A 20716-nucleotide genomic window follows, 5' to 3' on the forward strand; every position below is an offset into this window, starting at 1 on the left:
ACTAAATAATACTTAAACTGTGATCCAAAGAGAACAGTGCTCACAGCATGAGCTAAAGTTGGGAGAGTTTTGCTGTCCTTTGCTTTGTTACACTGAGACGTTTCCTGTGAGTTAATACCAGTGTGTTAAATGTCGATTTATTGCCATAAAACTGGATCGATGATGGCACAAATTCTATTTTCACATTACACTTCTGTCCCAATTAACTGAATTACTGTTGGAGGAAGAGGAGAGTGAGCAAAGGGCAATGAAGTAATGAAACAGGTTAAAATTTAATTGTGCTTCTTTCAAATGAGGAAGTTTTTAATCATGCCATAATCTTGTATACAGTAATGGGAGCACCCAGTGGATTTTATATGGCCTTCTACCTCATTTTTCCTCCCTTCCTGTCCCCCAGCCTCTCATTCCACAGGCAAAGCTAGGAGGAAAAAGAAGAATCTCTTGAAATAGTTTGTGCATAATGCCTTGTGTGGGGCTGTGTATTATGAGGACTAAATAGAAACATTCTCTGAAGCCATCCTTTAAAAGGTGATTTACCCACTTAATCACAACAACATTAGGTATGGATTTTTTTTTAAAGGTGAATGGCTCACAAATGAAGATTGTTGGCTGCTCCTCAGCAGTAAGGTATCCCCTGCCATCCTGCATTTAGCAACAGGTAGTGCCAGTGAAATGGCCACTGATTCCAAACTTTCTTGGGACACCTGTGTACTCCAGGGGAAAGAGGCCCAGCAGATGTTTTAGGACTCAAAGGAAAAAGGAACTCCCTACCTTACTTACTTTGGGTTTTTTTCTTTCTTTTCAGCCCCTGACCTTTCTGAGCCTAGGAAATGCCTACCTTGCTCTGAAGAACATCAGTGGGGCGATTCAAGCCTTTCGGCAGGCGCTGAATGTGACGACCAGGTGCCTGGAGTGTGAGGGCAGCTTGAAACTGGTCCGCTGCATGCAGTTTTACCCGTTTCTGTATGCCACCCCCCCATCTGCGTGCAGTGGTAAGCAGCTGCCAAGCACTGGCCGGGAGGCGAGCTGAGGCCGGCTGGCCTGCCTGCCAGCCTTGCTGGGATGGACAGGCTGGGGGGGGTTTCTCCTGAGAGTTCCCTGCTCTTCATGATGACCATAATTATGACAATTATGGAGAGTTTGCTACTTAGAGTTTCTCACCATGCAGCAAAACTAGAGGGTGAGGCTTGAGCCCGGGTCTTCCACCTGGAACAGTGAAGTGCTTAGCAAACCCTAAAAGCTGCCCTTTAAAGGATGAGGCCAAGAGCTGCCATTTCATCTTTTCAAGTCCTAAATTGTGATGAGAGAGTGTTTCCTCTGTCCAATAACAGGAGGTGTGTGTATAAGGACAGGGAGAAAGCCCAGCGTGCCTTAGACAGCCAAACTTGAACTCATGCCTATAAAGAGGAGAGCTCTAGTGCGAGTTCATTCATCAGAGTCTCTTTTATGCTTCCACACTGAGAAAGAATCATTTCTTGCTTTAATCTTCATTCTGTAAAAATCATGATTGAGGGGACCCTCTTAAGAACATCAAGCAGCCAGTTTCCTTGTACGCTTGAAGCAGGCTCAGATTCGTGAGCACAGAGCTATTTGTAGCCAACTTTAGAGACAGATATATGATCCTACAATGATGGATTTACCACTACTTTTTTCTTGTTTAGATTCACTAGCCCAGTTGGTCTTTGTTTATTTTTGAGGCCTTTCACAGTTTAAATTTTGAAAATGTATGTGGGTATCTGAGTGCAAAAGAAATAGACAGCTGGTGAAGAGACTTGGTTAGAAGCCGAACTGAATGTCATATTAGTGACTAAGAACTTTGTGTAATTACTTGGATGCATGGAAGGTGGTGGTACTCGAAGCATGAAGAATCCCTGCTATGGAAAGAAATCCTAGAATTGTAGAACTGGAAGACATCTTAGATAGCATCCTGGCCAGCTCTCATTTGACATATAAGGAGACTGAGTCTCAGAAAAGTTAAGTGATTTGCCTATGATCTCACCCTAAATTAGTGGCAGAATCAGAAGTAGAACCCAAATCTTCTGACTTCCATCCACATGCTTTTCTACTATGCAGTACTCCTCAGGTTGTTTATAGACTGCAGTCCAGTAGTGCAGCCGGTTCTCGCTTAATGCTGAGCGGACCTTTCCACAGACCTCTCCCTCCTCTCTTGGGGCTCCATGTGGCCCTGCTATGCTTCTGTGCCTGGTTTGGAGGACCCCTGGCTGCAGCTGGAGCCAGAGCCTGAGCCAGAGCCAGAAGGGCCTGCAGGGAGTCAAATCTGCATGACTCAAATGTGTTAAGTGAGAACTGTCTATCTGAGTTTTAAAATATTGCTGTATTTTTTGAGCATCCAAAGAAAGCAGAAGACTCAGGAATTTAAAGGTGCCAAAACGTGGGATATTTTAGGATCCTAAAAGATACAACCTGGCCTCTTAAAATTTCTCAGATGCCTAAGAACAGCCTTGTGGACAGTCATTCACTGTCTCCCCCTGAGCTGCTTATGGAATGGCCCTTCCTTTCTGTACCAGCTGGCAGCTTGTTTTCTCTTGCCGGCATCATTCTGTGATTGGAAAGAAGGGCCTGCCATGGGTGTGTCAAGTGACTCCTCTTTCTAAAAGTTGTCTCCCTTCAGAAGAGATTGGAATGCTTTTGCCTTAGTATTTCAGTTGTTTGAAATTTTATCTTAATAGTTCTCATCTCATATGTCAAGAAAGGAAATACTTTGGTCTTATACTTTTCCCTGAAGGATATTGTGAAGTCTCTACTTGCCTAGTACAAGAAACATTGCATAGGAAGTGATTGCAACTCAGGTCTATATTCAGTCCCCAAGCCCTCGACATCAGCATTAGGTTGGAGCAGTCCCGGTAGTAAGTGCGACGAGAGGAGGAGGAGGACTGTCCAAAAACCACATCCCTTTCCAAATGATGCTACTTTTGCATTGTGGCAACAAATCCCTTGATGAGGATGGTAGTTTCTTGGACCTTTTATGAAGTGCATTGGTGAATTTTGTGTGAATTTTGAAGCCAGGCTTTTATTGAGCTCATCAAAGAGAAGTCTCAGTATTGGCAGGCCTAAAATCTTGCGGTGATCATGATGATAATGCCACGTGTTCATTTGGCTCTTTACAGTTTTCCCAAGACTCACAGATGTTATGCTGTAAATCTATCTTTGCAGCAGCCCTGGGACATAGGGCAAGGATGAGCATCCCTCTTTCACATTTAAAGAAACTGAGGCCCAGAAAGTTTAAGGGTCACACCATTGGTCAGTGGCAGAGCTGAGACTAGAACACAGGCCCTGGGCATCCTGTTTCACTGTACCCTTGGGAAAGCTGCCAGACTCTGCCACTACCAGCATTTCAGGGCCCTCCACCCTGGCCTTCTCAAGGGTTGGGAATGACTGTCGTTGTTGACGGGAAACATGATTTCTCTTTGACTGAATGTTTGCCCTTTCTCAGTCACTCCACTGACCTTGCTCTTTGAACAGGCAAGAGAGTGAAATAGCCTTAAAGACACCAGGTGCCTATAGTTGACATATGAATGAATGCCCGTTCTTTCTGTGCCTGGTCCACTCAGGTCTTTGTGTCTGCTCCCTTAGAGGCTGAGCCATCCAAAGTGATAGAGAAAAACCTCACTAACAAGATAGATTCAGGAAGGGAGCATTTCAGCACTGTCATTTAATGCTGAAAATCAGGCGTTTGTATTTGTCTTCTGGCTACCTAGCTGGGCTGTTTCCTTTTTCTTTGGGGGTTGTTTGTTTTTTGGCCTAATTGGAAGATTTAGTAACTTGCCATGTTTGCTTGCAGATGCTGACCTCAGGGTTAGCAAGATGTAGGTCAGTTCCTGCTTCTGACACATCTTCCCTGTGTGACCCTGAATCTCAGGGCCCAGGCAGCCCTCTCAGGACTCTAAAAGTTGCACAACAGATGCCAGTCTGAATCAGTCAAGCTGACATACATTTATTAAGCACCTACTGGGGGCCAAGCACTGTACTCAGCACTAGAAAGGAGGGAGTTGCTTTACCACTGGTTCCCTGCATCACTGAAATTCCAGATCCAAACCAGCACACATACGCACGCACATAACTTCTTAGCTCTGATCATCATTAGAGGAGAGCTGGAAAAAAATTTCACCACAGAGTCCACAGCCACGCCTTCATCATAGAAAAGCAGAAGTTTTTTCTACTAAGTGTATGTATATATGCTGGGTCTAAGATTATTTTTATGTTACATGCAGTCGAATTAGCATTTTAAGACCCAAAAAATAAAATGAATCTGGAAACCCATTTTTGAATTGTTTTTCTGACCACTTATTAATTCTGAATGATCACTGTTAGTCTTCCAAACTGTTGTCTTAAATATTTATAATAACCCACATACACTTATTGGAGCTCTTTTTAAAACAAATATCATATACCATCTGAGAGAGTGTAAGTTTAGCATTTTAATAGAGAGGCAGTAGAAATTGAAATGTTTGTGTAGTTTATTGATTTCACACATCAATTACTTTTACAGATTTTGCCAGTACACAGGGAAATGGATATTGTCCTGTCTATATAGTTAGCCTCCATAAATAGCTTTTACAATTAATTCATTCAGCATGCAAATAAATTACCTCAAAATGTCATGAAAGAATTAGCAGCGATTCAGATTACTTACATAAATCTGCCCAAATCAATGCAAAATTATTTTCTTTTATGACTTTTCCTGAAACTATTTTACAGGTTCAACATTTTTGGAGAGCAGTGCCGTTGTCCGGCTCCATTGTGTGTTTACACTATACAGTCTAATTATGTTTGTTTTCATCTCTCGCTCAGCCTTAATCAGAGACCAGATAAATCTCTCTTGTGTAAATAGTTTTTATAGCCCAATCACTGCTTTAAATTCAAGGATCCTAGGAAGAATAATGTGAAAGAGCCATTTTGGATTGTTTTGTTTTGGCAGAAGTGAGGCTTTATTCCCTTTGTCTTTGATAAGCATTTCAGTTTGGTGATTGGGAAAGGCGTATTGGTTGTGTTCATTTGATGAAGTCTTTCTGTTGCAGTTTCATCACACATGTATGTGGAAACGAGCTGGTGTCATTCACAAACTTAGACCAGAAAATTTCAGTGGAATGTGGTACCTTTTATTTGTTTCCCAAATTAGGTAATGGATAGGATATATGAACCCTTAAAACAAATCAACAAAAATATTAGCACATTTCCTACTTGTTGACCCCTCCCTCCCCTTTTTTTAAATGAACTAAGGCATCTGCTCTTAAAAGCTGCATTTCAGGGCCCAAGATGTCTTACTTTAAAATTCTGGGAGGGAGGGAAGATAGACAACTTGTTACCCAAAAAAAAAATCAAGGAAAAAAACTAGTAACCTACTTTTCTAATGATCTAGAAATGACAATGTAAGCATGAAAATTTTGCTCTACCATAAGGCTCTGCTAATTGGGTACAGCCCAGGAAAGGTTCACCAGGCTGGAAGTATTAAGCAAGGGTCTATGAATAGTCTAGGTTTCTCTCCTACAAGGACCAGCCTAGCCAAGTCTGGAGGCTCATCACTAGGAGAGTGACCACCAGGTGAATGTTTTGGGCCACAGCAACTCATGAAGACCATCTAAGGTGTAGAGGGATTGTCATCCGCATCAGTGAAGGGCCTTACCCACACCAGTGAAATAGTGGGTCGTTGGAGGGTTAGAAGTAAGTATGAGGATTGAGAGTCAGCAAGAACTGAGCTAAGGGCCTGGATAGAGATCTAGAGGTGACAAAAGCAGTCATACACAAGTCAGTAATAATATCGATACAGATATTTTCCTCATGGCACATTATCCAGCATGATTTGACATTTTCATTAGATCCTTCAGCTTGACCCAACCATGGCAAAAGCTGTCTGTGGCGTTCCATGGTATTCCATCGTGTTTGCAGCATTTGCATGTTGTTGCTTCATTTTCTAAGCACTTTACAGTTTTTGTTACCTTAGAAAATGCAGGACAGGTTTAAAGGAGTTCTGTTACCAGGCATTGTTTAAAAGAGTCGCCCTGTAGTTCTGCCACGACAATAGTCACACAACACAGTCATTCAGTTGAGTGTTTTATGTTTCCGTTTTGAAAAATGTAACTTTTAATTTAACTTTTGGGAAGTTTACTAATGTCAGTCAATCTGGGCAACCCTGGATGGCTTACCAGCTAGCCCCTAATTCCTACCTCTCCATAGAGCATTAGCGATGAAAGGGACCTAAACTTTTCTTCTTGAGTTAATCAAACCTGTCTTGCCTGTGGTTCAAAGGCCATACTCATTTCTCCTTTTAAGTTGCCATAGTCTTATGAAGTGGCATGTTTTGGTAAGCATTTACACAGCAAGCAGATATGCCTTATGTGGATTCTCCACCTCCCCCTTCTCATCTTTTGACCTTAGCTGTGTCGGTGAATTTGTGCTGGCTTAAGGGAAGGGTTTGCCTCTTGATTCACAGGTTTGCCACGCAGAAGCCTAGCATTAGACACTGCAGCTCCTGAGGCCCAGGCTTCTCGCCCACTGAGCCACATGGCCCTTTGTTTCTCATGCGCCAGAGCTGTTCTCTTAGTGGGTGAATGTTGTACTTTGTCCTCAACTGACCTACTGTAGAGCTTACGGTGCCAGGATATTGGATGTTCTGATGCCACTACACAATGTGTGGGTTTCAGTCTAATGTATCCATCCGAACTTTCATTGCTGAATTGTACAAATATGTTCCAGTCATGTGCATGTGCTTTTTTCCAATCTAGTATACAGGTGATTTGTTTACCCTGTCTGCATTTCATCAAAATGTATTCTCATAGCGCAGTGTTTCCATATTCAAATTTATTGTTTACATAAATCTTTTCTCTTTCTATAACTTGTTTCATTGCCTTCTGTCCTATTATTTTAGTCTGTGTGTTCTTCGCCCTTGTTTCTGTATCTCCAAAAGCGCTTGCAGCTTAAAGCATTTGTGCAAATGATCCAAATTTTGGGGAAAAAAACAAATTTCCTGGCTTCTAGTGCCCCCTTGTGGACTGCCTAACACACACTACCTACAATCAAAGGTTTTTGTTTGCCAGATTCTTCATAATAAAGGTAGATGTTTGCCTTTTAAAAAATTAATCCTAGTGCTTCCTTTAAAAATGATTTCATGACTATTAGCATGCCACCAGCATGCCCACCTCCCTTTTCTGCTAGCTCTGGGGGTTTGGTGCATTGAGTTTCTATCTCAGTGCCCCCAACTCCGACTGTACCAAACCGGAGGGGGTCTGCAAGGCAGAGGCCTATATGTTGTTGCTCCAGCCAGTATCACTTTACAAGAAAATCACCAGAGCATTTCATCAGTGCACTAGAACAAGACGACACAATGAAGGTCCTTCAGCCAGTCGCTGAAACACAACTCAGGCGGTCTAATTAGGGACCAAACTCCTAGAACGTGCTTGTACCCAGTACCTACCATAGCCTGGATTTCTGTGGCAGCTTTTTTGGGCCAAGAGCTCAAAGTGCTTTCTCAGTTATTTCCTTCACAAACAACTCATATCAAGTACAGCAGAGTGAGAGAAAGCCCCATTTTGTAGGTGAAGAAACTGAGATTCCGGGAGGTCATTTAGGCAGAGTCACACAAGCCAGTGTGGAGCTCTCATTAGGAATTCCTCTTCTAACTTGGACAAGGTATTTCTAAATCATTGTCATAAAAATGTCATGAAGCAATACTCAGAGGGTGTTCATCCTCATTGTGAAGATGTGGCAAGAGGAGAGAAACATTTGTTTAACATAGGTCTTCCCTCAGTACGTTCCACATGATGGGTTAGAGTGAAACCACAGGGTTCATAGGTCAAGAGGAGAGGTGGAAAGTACCTCTGTGGCCATCTAGTGTACATGCAAACACTGAAGTGACTCAAGGGGCCCCATCAAAAGCATAGTTTAAGAAACTCAATCCCCAAAATTTGGAATGTAACCTTGACCACCTCCAAGCTTTTCTTCACACCATTGGGCTTTATGCTGAGGACCTAGCAGCTGGCCTTGTGATGTCTTGGCTTAATATAAGGTCTACCTCCTGGGCTGTCCTGTCTTTTAGCTTCTTAGGAACAAAATATTAACTCAGCCACCTCTGGTTTTCAGAAGAATTGAACGGTCTCTGCAGACACATTTCCTTTCTTCTCGGTGATTCTCCTTTTTCTTCTCCTTGAAGACATTGCCACTCTAAAGGGGCAGCGTGGAGTTATGGATAGAGAGCCAGAATGGGGACGGTGGAGACCCCAGTTCCGGTCTTGCCTCCACCTTCTTGACTGGGTGACTGGATGAGGCTTGTAATGATCTAGTGCTGCAGGCAGTTCTTAAGACCTCCAGTTACAGAGCAGCTAACACCCAGCTGTGTGGACAGAGGGAGTTTTCTCCCTGGGAGTCCCTACACCAGAGGAATCACATCCGCTAGTCCCCCCCCCAAAAAAAAGACACTGAACTTCCACAAATGCTGTTTTGCATTTCAGAAACTGGCTTCGAGCCTGCCTCTTCCTTTCGAGCAAGTTTACTTTTCCATAAGGTTATTTAACAGAGATCTTTTATTTTAAGAAATTGATTTTGTTGGCACCTGTCTAAGATTTTTAAAATCCATCCAGAGATACCAGAACCTTTACATAACTGCTAAGGAGAGACATAGAGAGAGGATTGACCTGTGGGTTCCTTGGGATAAGAAACTTCCAGACAAGGAAAGTCTCTCTACAAATGCAAGTTGGTACCTTCTCTGCAGCTTATGGTCCAGAGCACTGGTGTCAAATTCAAATCAAGATGAGGGGGTGGGAAGGGCCCAGGTAGATGGTGTAGTAGATAGAGCACCTGCACTGGAGTCAAGGACCTGAGTTCAAATCCAGCCTCAGACACGTAACACTTACTAGCTGTGTGACCCTGAGCAAGTCACTTAACCCAGATTGCCTCACTGCAAAAAAAAAAAAAAAACCTGCCCAAATCAAAATGGGGCCACTTAACTGCACTTAAGGATCCCTGTAGGCCACATATTGACTTAGAAAATCACAAATTTGTGTGTTTCTTTTCTCTCTTTTTTTTTAAACTAATACATCAGCACATTAAAGTCAGGAGCTACATTTTCATCTGGTTCAGGCCAAGCTTGGGCATGCTGTGGCCCCCCTCCAGCCCAGAGCATTGAGGTGAAACGACTTGCCTGAGGTCACACAGCCAGTATGTCAGAAGTGAGAGCTGAATGCAGACCTTCCTGGTTCCAAGGCAGCTCTCTCCCCATTAGATAACATTGCTCTCTTAAGCACCATCTTGAAGGATAGCTAAGTTTAGATGCACAGGTTGCCAGTGGAATAACCTCTCAAGGCCGTGGAGGATCACAGGCACAGCCACTGCCATGCCTGTCTTCACGGAGCCTTCCCCATGACTTGGTGACCTGCTCTGTAGTTTAAACACATTTCTCAGTAAGTCAGTCCTGTTGGAGGAATAAGTGCAATATCTTTCCAAAGTCCAGTTTTCCGAAAGTGTTGCTGCTTTACTTTTAATTCAGTCATGTCTCATCTTAGATTAACTACAATAGTTCCAGGGTTAAAAGAACAAAACTAGAGTCCTTTATGAAGGATGATGTGTAAGTACTTCCTTTCTCTAATGAAAAGTGTCCTTCATTTCATCATCTGCTCCTTGCCATCCTCCTGAAGCCTTACAAGGGAAAAAGAAGACCCATCTCTTAGTTCAGGTTTCCAGCAGCCAAAGAACCTCGTGTGTTATTTGGATGTGAGGTCGTGCTTCTGGCTGTGTTGTGCGGCACCCCTCAAGTCCTTGCTGCCTTTTGCAATTCAGAGCAAACCAGTCCACACTTCTAGAAAAACAACTTCAGTCCAATGACCCAAGCCCAGTGTCATCTCACCTTTGACCGTGTGTTCGTCATTGGAGTTTCTGGCATGCTTGTATCTCAAGCAGATAAGGTTTTTCTTTTTTTTTTTCTTTTTAGGCAATTGGGGTTAAGTGACTTGCCCAGGATCACACAGCTAGTAAATGTCAAGTGTTTTGTCTGAGGCCAGATTTGAACTCGGGTACTCCTGACTTCAGAGAAGGTTTTTCTAGAATTTTCAAGGCTAGCATCAGTAGTTGGCTGTATTTTATTACAAAGCCCCCAACTTCTCTAGAATGAATCTTTAACAGCAGAGGCCTTGGTAGTGTTTTAATAATGGAAAATCCCCTCGTTAAATCTCGAAATACTTAAAGTGCTGTTGGCTGCACACCAGAGCCTGCTTTCACACCCTGGGCTTATCATCACACTTATTTTCTGCAGGGATTCCCTGGCTGGGCTCCTGGAGTGGTTAATCCTAATTCTGCCTACTTGTCACTCTACCCCCACAAAATTTGAAATCGCAAGACGATGTCCTTCCTCAGTCTCCATTGTAAAAAAACAGCACATCTTGCTATTCTTCTGTACACGTTCATAAAACAAGTCTGTATTGATGATCAAGAGGAGTAGCAAGGGTCCAGTGTTGGTGCAGGGAGAGCCTTCACTGCTGACCTTTGTACCCTTTTCTGCTTGTCAGCATGTGTTTGTGGTACGAGAATGAGAAATTCAGAGGGCAACCGCATTCCAGCCCCACCTGGCTGATCGCATCGCACTGCCTTCCTTTGTGAACCCGGGCAGGTCATCAGACCTCTCTTCATTTAGAATGGAGATCTGACCAGGTGATCTGCAAAGGAAAAGCATCCCGACTCTGGCTTCAGATTCCAGCCTTGCTCCTTTCCTCTGTGACCTTGGGCAAGTTGCTCAGCAGAGGTTAAGCTAACTCAGTTTCCTCTTCTCTAAAACGAGAGCCTAGACTAGGTGGCCTCCAGCTCTTAGGCCTTTGATCCTATGGTCCTGTGCTAATTCCTGCTCTGAATCCTCAAGCTGACCTCTTTCTGTGGAGTGATACAGTTGCACAGAGCGCTCTTAAATTCAGCAGCCATTCCATCCTCTCACTGTCTAATACTCAGTACACTATGTACCATTTCTTCATATGCCTATTAACGTTGATCCTTCAGCTAAGTATTGCCTTTTGTTTTCACCTAAGGCTGCCTGCAGCTAAGCAAAATTATGGGTTTTGCAAAAAATGATTATTGCTTAGCCTTCTTGGTAAATATCAGTTTGAAACTAACATTTTGAAAAGAAACTAAAGATTCAGGTGGATGTTATTTCTTATTGTTGGTTAGAGCTGACAGGTAGTGATAAACAAGGTCAGTAAAAGTATCAACCATGATATCTTAGACACGGTTTCCTTACTCATAACTTTGAGTCCTAAAACAAAGTCAGACCTATGTTTAACGTTTCATTAGAACTGGCAGTAATCTCTGAAACTGCTTGAATATTTTTTAACACAGTGCTGATTTTTTAAAAACTCTACTTGCCTTTAGAAATAGACCCTCCAGTTCCTAAAGTAAAATTCACGTGCCATCTTTCTGTTACTGTAACCCAAGTTACTTTGATTCAGTAGTTTCAACAAATATCAACTTCACTTTGCTGCCCTATAGCAAACACCGTTAATAGAGCATGTTAATGCAAGTAGGCCCCAAAGGATCCCAAGATCATAGAGGTAGAGCTGGAAGTGATCTTAGAGGCCTCACTTTACAGGTAAGGAAACTGAGGCTGAGGACAGTTAAGTGACTTGCCCAGTATCACGTCGGTATCTGAGGTGCAATTTGAATTCAGGTCTTTCTGACTCCAGTCCCATGGAAGCCTTTTAAGCCAGAATCACCCATCAGAAGGATTTTGCAGATCCACCAGAAATGAAGGACATGAGCAGCAACATTTAACCTAAACAGCTTCAGTAACTTGGTTCTCTTTAACTTGGACCTGTGTCACCTGGCTCACGTTGGCCTTGTTTTGGAGTCAGTACTCCAGGGGGAACTGGGATCAACATCTCGTCCGTCAAAGACAGAGAAAGAACCTTGAAACTTGAGGTTAGTATCAGGTGACTCAGCCCTCCAGCCCTCACCCGTTAAAAATGGCCACCCATCACCTGGAGGATAAGGAGTTAGGAAGGTGCAGTCCTTTCAAGGTATCTGTACTTGTTCATTTGCCCATCCATAATTTGGGGGAAGTTCCTAATGCATAGACACATATTCTGCAAAGGAAACCCAAGTTAACTTCAAGGCCTTCATTGAAATTCAGGCTGCAGGACTGCTTACCTTCCCACTGTATATGTAGCACCAGGGCACCCAGTGAAAGGCATCTCCAGTCGCATTTTAGAGTCTTCTATCTGCTGACAGGGCTGGAGAGTTAAATTTAGCCGTCTTTCTCTGTGTTTTTGGGCCCCATTCCCAGACAGCACCAGGAGCTCACCGTGGTTTCTGTATCCATATCATAAAGGACAAACTGTCATTGTAGCTATTGATGAGAGAAGAAGGGAGGGGGAAGGAGGGCTGAAGGTGATGTTTATTATTGCTAGACCCCCTTTAGGTATTGCAGCAGTTATTTTGATCCCTGAAGGGATGCTTCATCCTCAAGGTAGGAGCAGAGATGGAGGAATGATATATATTATGTCCATCTTCTGTTATTTTAAGGCAAGAAAAACATAGTAAAGGTATAGCACTTTTCTTTAATCTTCAGTTTCTCATTGGTCATTCTGTAAGAACAGTATTGCTTGGGTGGGGGGAGCCTTACTTTTACATAATATAAGGACATTTAACATGCACTTATTAAGGGCCTGTCATGACCTAGGCACTGTACTGGATGCTGTGAATACAAAGACAAAAATGCCCACAAGGACCTTATCAGCATATACACAGAAACGGCAACACAAAACGTAGGGAAATTCACACAAAGTAATTTCCTGGGAGAGAGGGAAGGGGTACTAGTAATTGGGGGGGATCAGGATAAGCTTCAAATCACTCAGCATTTATTAAGCATCTGCTATGTGACAAGTACTGGAAATACAAAAATTTCCAAAAGTCCCTACCCTCAAACAGCTTATATTCATGTCAGGGTAGAATGTGTACATGCTTGTGCACATACGCACAACACAGAGACAGCCAATAACTACAAGCCAGTGAGGGGCCAGGGACGTACTATCACCTGTAGGGTTCAGGAAAGGTTTCCTGTAGCAGGTGATGCTGGAGCTAAGTTTTGAAGAACACTAGGGGTTCTGTGAAGGGGAGGATGCGTTGCAGGTTTGTACAGAGATGGCATGTTGCCTGAAGGGAGCAAGAAGTTGGCCTTGGTAACTCTTACAGGTTCCATAGACATTCTTCCAGATGAGGAAAAGAGCATTTTTAGTGGGATGGCACAGTGCTTTTAGGACCTTAAAAATCTACCTTTATCCTACACAAGTAGAAATGTTTGGCATTTTTTTTAATTAATTTTTTTTTAATACAAAAAAGCAACTGTGTACCTTGAGAACCCAGTTGAAATGAATGGTTTTTAATAAGTTCATCAAAACACTAGCTTTGAAGTCCATTCGATAAATGCGTAGCATTGATTCATCCATATTTATTTCCATTACTTAATGTACCAGCAGCAGTTGAGCCTAATTGAAAGACAGATATTCATCCAAAAATTCTGTCCAGCTGGCTTAATGACATTTGGAAGGAGACTGTGTTTGTTGTAGGTATGTATGTACACACTTTGCCAAGGGTTTTTCCCCATTGTTCATAGTTGCTACCATCATTTTCTTTCATATCCTGCTTTTAGCTTTGAACCAAAAAAATTCAGCCTAATTCCTTTCTCTAGCCTCTTGTGCCAGTTCATTTGTGCTCATGGCACTACAGGAAAAACTCAAGATCCCTTTCAAAGGGGCTACAAATATGTTAACTCCATACAGTCTTTGTCTCATCTTCTCATTAAGTGCTTTTTAGAACCAATCCTGAATTTTGCCGTCCAAATTGTCCCTTTAATGGTTTTCTTCAAAGCTGTTTAAATTTCATTAACTGCCAGTCCCTGCTTATCTGGCACCAGCAGGTCACGAAAAGCCAGAGTCACGAACATGAAAAAATAATGAGCCAATCGCATTTAAGGAAAGAGAATCAGAGAGGAGGGCATCAGATCAGGCAGCCAGTGCTGAGCAAGCCTTCTCTTGCAGCACCGAAACCCTGTCTCTGCCAAGAGCCAAGGAAAGAGAGTATATTGGGAATACAGGGGTTGACCAATTCTCTTTCACCCTTTCTCTCTTCTGTCTAAAAACCACAATTGGCGAGAGTTGGAGTATGTGTGATGATGTTGGAGAACATAGGAGCATGATTAAAGATGGTACCTGAACCACATGCTTCCAGGGAACTCTTAGTGAAGCCCAATCTTGGTGACTTCAAGGAAGTCAGGAGAGGAAATGCACAAGAAGAGGATGTAACTAGGTTGATAAACCACACATACTATGGCATACTTTTTGCCTGTTAAAAGAATCCCACAGATTTGGTAATTAGGTGTAGTTCTTAATAGATGTGATCAAAGTGGTTGTCTTAGCTCCATACCCTTAAAACACTTTTTTAATTGGAGAAAAGGAGTTTGCATTGATCCGTTCACCTATTTTCTAAAAGATCCTTTATTGGAAGGACATCAGTGGCGGAGCCATGGGATTTTAAGTGCTATAAACTACCCATTCCTACAAAAGAAAAAAAGACTTTTGAGAGGCACTTGTTTTGTGTGTTCACTATGAAAATGAACCAAGCTTTAAGTCCTGTGGAGCGTCACTAAATTTGAACTCAGTTAAGACATTCTTGCATCCTCATTTGGAAAAGCTCTCCATAGGAGCTTATTGGAATTCACTTTACACACCCAGGGTGATGGGCCAAATTGATGCAGGCTTGATTGTCCCTGCCAAAATATTTGTATCACCAGCCTAGCCAGGTCAAAGGACTAAAGACCCCACATTCCCCAGATACTTCCACAAGTCCAACTCTGATGCCTTATTGTAGGGTGAAGGTGCCTGGCTTTTTAGAGATTATGCTAATGGAGTCTAAGCTCCAGTAGGCCCAAAACTACAGTACTGCAAAGGCTTTGACGTGGTCCCAACATCAGCCTACCAAAGTGTGGAGAAATGCTTCTGGCTTTCTAACATTTGACTGGACATTAGATGATGGGTTCTTTAGTAACAGGAACTCACGAAACAAGGAAAAAAACAAAAAGACCCTTAGTTCAATATAGTGCCCTCGTCCACAGTGATGGTGACAGAGTGATAGGAAAGGAGACTGAAGCTGCCAACAGTTTTTAGACCATCTATAAATGTTAATTTCACTCTTGGAGCATGAAACATGAAATCCTTGCCAGACAAAAGCCATCTATAAACATTAATTTGATTCTTGGGGCTCTAAATATGAGCTTTCTCAAGCGATCCATAAATTCACATACTACAGGAAGAAGAGACCTAGAGAAAGACCCTCCCTTCTGCTCCCTCCCCCCCCCAAGCATAGTAGGTGAAGTATGAGAGGACAAGGATAAGTTACATAGGATAAAATGTGTTGATCTTTTTATCTGCATCAATGGAGGAAATACTCATTAGCGAGATCACAGTATCTGAACAAAACAGCAGCTGAGTGACAAGCCCATGGCCTCTGACCCCCTCTCTGTGCCCCTAGTAATCCCTAGAAGGTCAGCATAGAGTTAACCGGGTAGTCCTCAGCTCTAGATGCTCACCTCCAACATCCTTCCCTCAATGTCAACATGCCGCCATCTCTGCATAATAAGGTAAAAGGACAAGTAAGCCATAGGAACTGGGGGCAGCTAATCCTTTTTTTTTTTTAATCTGTTTATGTAATTGTGCTGAGCCATTCTTTGGATGGTCTTTATAATGACAGAGCATAAAATACTCTGACTGGAAGGATGAAATGGGTGAATCACGTATGTGTCTGCACTCCTCCGGGTAACCTTATAGACTCGAGGTAGACTTCAAGCATGCTTACAGATGGACACCTATTATCTGCCCATTACAAAGTCAATGGAAAACATGCAGCCAACCACTGGCGGGTTATATTGAAATCATACTGCTCAGAGTACTACATGATGTAGGATGACTCACATTTAACTTAGTCATCCCTGAGTGCTCTGAGTTTTATCCCAAAGTATCCTTTCTTTTGTCATTTTTCTGTTCTCGTGCTAACCCCAGGAAGGGTATGAGTGGAGAAGGTAGTATAGTAGGAACAAAAGTGAATATGGGATTGCTGGAACCATAGGCTTAGAAATAAAAGGACTCTCAAAAGCCAACCAGTCTCCTTCTTTTACAGATGAGGAAACTGAGGCCTAGGACTATTAAATGTCAAAATAAAGACCAAGCAATATTCAGCTAGCATGCCAGGCACTAGGAGAACTTGCTTAGTTAAACTGTGCTACCATGGAAAACATTTATCATTTGCAAAACAGGAAGGAAAGGGGCAGCTAGGTGGCGCAGTGGGTAGAGCACCGGCCCTGAAGTCAGGAGGACCTGACTTCAAATCCGGCCTCAGACCAACCACTTGACACTTACAAGCTATGTGACCCTGAGCAAATAATTTAACCCTGTTTGCCTAAAAAAAATAAAATTTTTAAAAAAGGGGAAAAAAACCTGGTTATTAGTTACTTCTCAATATTAGATACCGCCCCCCCCCCACTCCAAGCTGTGTAGTCCAGTGCAGAAAAGTATAGGGTAGAGAGAACAAGGCCACTTGCTACGTTTAGGTTAAGTGAGGCTGCTTAACACTGACTTTTCCAAGATCAGAAAAGATTGTTTGGTGGTGGTACTATTCAAACCCAGACCCTCTGACCTCAACATCATCCATTATTCCTGGGTTCAAATCCTACCTTTAACATTTGTCATCTTTGTAACTTTGGACAAGTCATTTTACCACTTGAGGTTTCATCTATACTACGAGGAGTTTGGATTTGGTCAGAGGTTCTTCACCTTTTGTATGTATTTTGGCCCAGTAAAGCCTATGAACTCTTCTCAGAAAAAAAAATTTTACATGCATAGAATTACAATATAAAGGAAAGTAATTATATTGAAATGCAATCATCAAAAAAAAATTTTTTAATAAATTCACAGATTCAAGGTTAAAAACCTCTGGACTAAGTCATCTTCCCAAATCCCTTATAGTTCTGTGATCCTAAAGAAAGGGAAGAAAGAATCCCCTTGTGTTTAAATGTGTAGAATTCAGTTTGAGGATTGCAGCTACACTCCTCCTGTCAACCCCCACAGCATTAGTCTTAGAGATTTTCTTGACAAATATTTGCATCCTTTTGCCTGCATAGTTCTCAGTGATTCTGATGAGCATTCCAAACCATTGCCCTTTTCCCTTGACCATGCCACAGAAAACTGACCTTGGTGGGTAATGACAGCAGTACCGTTTGCTGAAGTTCTTGTCCTGGGTGAGCTGTCCTAGGTGCTGAAGTCAGCCTGATTTCAGAAATCTCTACAGCTATCTGCAAATAGCAAGTTGTTTCCTTTATTTTTACCAGCACATATTGTTCCTGTAGAGAAAAGAAGATCTTTAAAGTCTCAGCTTCTGTTTAACTTTTAAATTTGCCTATTTCATAGCCTGATCTGCATGCAGACTCAGCAGCAGGCAGCAGTTTTGTTCCCATCACCAGAGCAATTCCTTGGCCTGCTCTCCATTAGGTTTTAACCCTACCACCTACTTAACCACCATGGCCTCTCCCAGTTGGACCTATCCAGAGCATCTTAGATTTAGAACTGGAAGTGCCCTCAGAGGCTTCTAGTCCAGCCTTCTCGTATTTCAGGTGAAAAAATCTGAGGCCTGGGGAGGTTGCCTTGTCCAAGGTCACGGAAGTTACTAGCCTTCGAGCCAGGATTGCAGCCTGGGGCCTGTTTCTCTGTCCCTCTGTTTTAGTCACAGGCAGGGCAGTGTAACCAGCAAGAGGTCAATTAAATTGCCACAGGACCTAGCTACGCATCTGTTTCACCTTCAATCCATTATTGCAGAAATTGAGCAAAAGAATAACACAGAATAATAATCATTGAGCTAGCGTTAAGTGCCTACTGTCCTCCAGACAAGATGCAATGAATATAAAGACAATGATAATTGGCATTTATGTAGTGCATTGGGGTTTGCAAAGCACATGACATGCATTATGTCATTTGGTCCTCAAAACAGTTCTGTGAGGTGAGCACAACAGCTGTTACTCCTGTTTTACAGATGAGAAAACTGAAGGTAATAAGCTTGCCTATGGCCAAGCAGCTAATGTGTAAGTCTGAGGCAGGATTCAAACCCAGGTCTTCCTGGATTTAAGTACTGCATTCTGTCTGCTGCCTCTCGCTACTTTTCAGAAGGCAGTGCAACTATGGGGAGGAGGGTGGATGATGGCCAGGCACAGTGGGCCCTTCATATCTTGTGTGGAAAGGGAAAGAGAACTGTATTTTGAGTCAGACGGGCTGGGTTCCAGTTCTGGTTCTCCTGTTTAGTATCTCTGAGCTTCAATTTCATCATCTGTAAAATGCAAATAATGGTACTTGTACCACAGGCTTCTTGGTTGTTATGGGGTATGTGTTTCATAGGCATTACCACGCCAGAGAAATGTGAGCAAAAGGATGATATTGCACAGAAGATATAGCAAGAGGCAGAAAATCCAATGCAGATTTTAGACCATGGAAGTTTAAGCCTCTCTCTTGACTCATTTACACCACTAAGAGTGTGAGAGCCAAGTGCTGAATCCTGATCATGGTCTATTTTCTCCCCAACATGATGCTTTTAAGGTCAGCCAGTACACAACCACTACTTAAAAGCCTCCCACAGAGGTTCTATGGCAATAATTGTTGGACCAACACAAGACCAAAAGAAGCTGTCCTTTTCACTGAACTTGAGGACCTTAGCGATCTTCACCAGTAGAGATTTCATCCAAAAGCCAGTAGTTCTGTTTGTTGTCATGTAGTAGAGAGGTAAGATAAGCTAGTGGCTAGAGTTTAGGGCTGAGAGGCCGGGAGAGCTGGGTCCAAACCCCACCTCAGATACATACTGGCTGTGTGATCCTGGGCAAGTACCCTAACCTCACAGCCTGTTATTGGGAAATGGGGATGGAAGACAAAACCCAGAGTACTTACCTTTCAGGGGTTTTGTGGGGATCATATATGTAAAGCAACTTGCAAACTTAAAAAGAAATTTTTATTGATCTCATTTTTATATCATCTTCATTTCTAAAGATATCCCTCCCCAGAGGCTTTGGCAGATTTTAAGCACTATATAAATTAGCAGTTCTTATTATCACCCGTGATCTCATGAGTGGTATGTTCTCCAAGAATCCTCTGTGTTAGGTCTGTAGTTTAATACTACAGATAAAGATACCAAGCGCAGAGAGGGAGATTGGCCTGCCCAAAGTCACCCAGTGAGCTGGCAGCTGATCCAGGATTGCACTTGTAGTGTTTACTGTTTAACCAGTTGTAGGCCGCTGGGCTCCAGTGCTGCAGTAATATAGGAAGCTACTGAACAGAGCTCGATGTTGTCATGTGGCTGATCCCCACTTAGATTTCTTTCATCCTTGGGAACTCTACCTCCTCACCTTCTGCAATAGTCTCCTTTTGTAGTATTGAATTGCTCCAGAGGAAGCTTTCATGGAATTGGGTACTTGCTAACCCGGTGGATCAAAAAAAACCACACTTGCTTATCATAGCCGAAGTTCCCCAGTAGCTTTTTAATGTAAGTTCTCTAAAGAAACCTGGAACAATTGTGAGCATTGAGTGGGAGGGAGAAGAAAGGGGAGAGGGAGACATATGAGGGGGGAGGGGAGGAGGGGAGAGACAGACAGAGAGAGTCTGTGATTTATTCTAAAATCCAAGCTGAAAAGCTTGTGGATACTTGACACCTTTACTGGTAGGGTGTATGCAATGGAGCACTGCTATAAAGTTTCAGATAATAAAAACAGAGAAAGAATGTTAACATCAAGTGTTACTAGGTTACCTTCTTGTTTAGAAAAAGGATTGATTTTAGAACTGCATGATCTGAGTACAGTGCAATTAAGGGGAGGTAGGAGGGAGGGGGAAATACTATAAAAAGGCACACATGACTATGTATGGAGGAAGACTATCAGTATTTTTCCCCACCGAGCTTTGTATTTAATTGAATGTACCAGAACACCTACTCTAAGACATCTTCTCTAAGAGGTAATTGAAAGGAGGCTGTAGGACTGAATATGAGCCTCCAAAGTCAGGGATATAAGAAGCTGACCCCTTTATAATTTTACCTTGTCAGGGGGACCACCTTTAAACTAGGTTTTAGATTTGGGCTTGAAAGGGCCTTAATTATCTTATAGTCCAACCCTGCCATTTTGCAGGTGAGACTGAAGCCTAGAGACAAGTCTCAAAGGTAGCAAGTAACAGACCTAGGATTCATACCCAGACCTTCCCCCTATAAATCCAGAGTTCTTGGCATCTTGCCTTCAACACTGTCAAACCTATCTTCAAGCCCCAATTTTCATGGCAAAAGAATTTAACTCATTCTGTCTTGGGACCTTACTCTGGGATAAGGTGGATGAGATGAACCATCTATAATTGCAGGAAGGATCACATTTGCCATCCAGAGTGGCAGAGAGATAGTATAGACATATAGTACCTCACCAGGTATTCTGTTTGTTGCCATTGGTAAGTGAATGAATGAAAAAGCATCTAAGTACCTGCTACATGCCAGGCACAAAGACCAAAAAACAAACAAACAAACCAATGAGTCCTGACTCTTGAGAAGCATATGTTCTTCTTGAAGACCAGTGGATGTCCCCTGCCCAGTTTGATCCATTTGGTCATTGTCATCCTCTTTTCCTTCTCCCCAGCCCCCCAAAAAGGAATCCTGGAGAAGTCCA

General features: G+C 42.6%; 1 protein-coding gene across 1 annotated transcript in view; it reads left to right on the forward strand.

Annotated features, from left to right (window-relative positions):
• The window catches only part of TTC17 (tetratricopeptide repeat domain 17), a 115808-nt gene that overhangs the window by 56659 nt on the left and 38433 nt on the right, over positions 1-20716 (forward strand). The window contains 1 exon segment of the mRNA XM_021009706.2: positions 806-992. Coding sequence (XP_020865365.1) covers positions 806-992 — 187 coding nt within the window.

Source organism: Phascolarctos cinereus, unplaced genomic scaffold (assembly GCF_003287225.1).
Source record: "Phascolarctos cinereus isolate Bilbo 61053 unplaced genomic scaffold, phaCin_HiC Scaffold_9;HRSCAF=440, whole genome shotgun sequence".
In the NCBI taxonomy this organism is placed as follows: Eukaryota; Metazoa; Chordata; class Mammalia; order Diprotodontia; family Phascolarctidae; genus Phascolarctos; species Phascolarctos cinereus.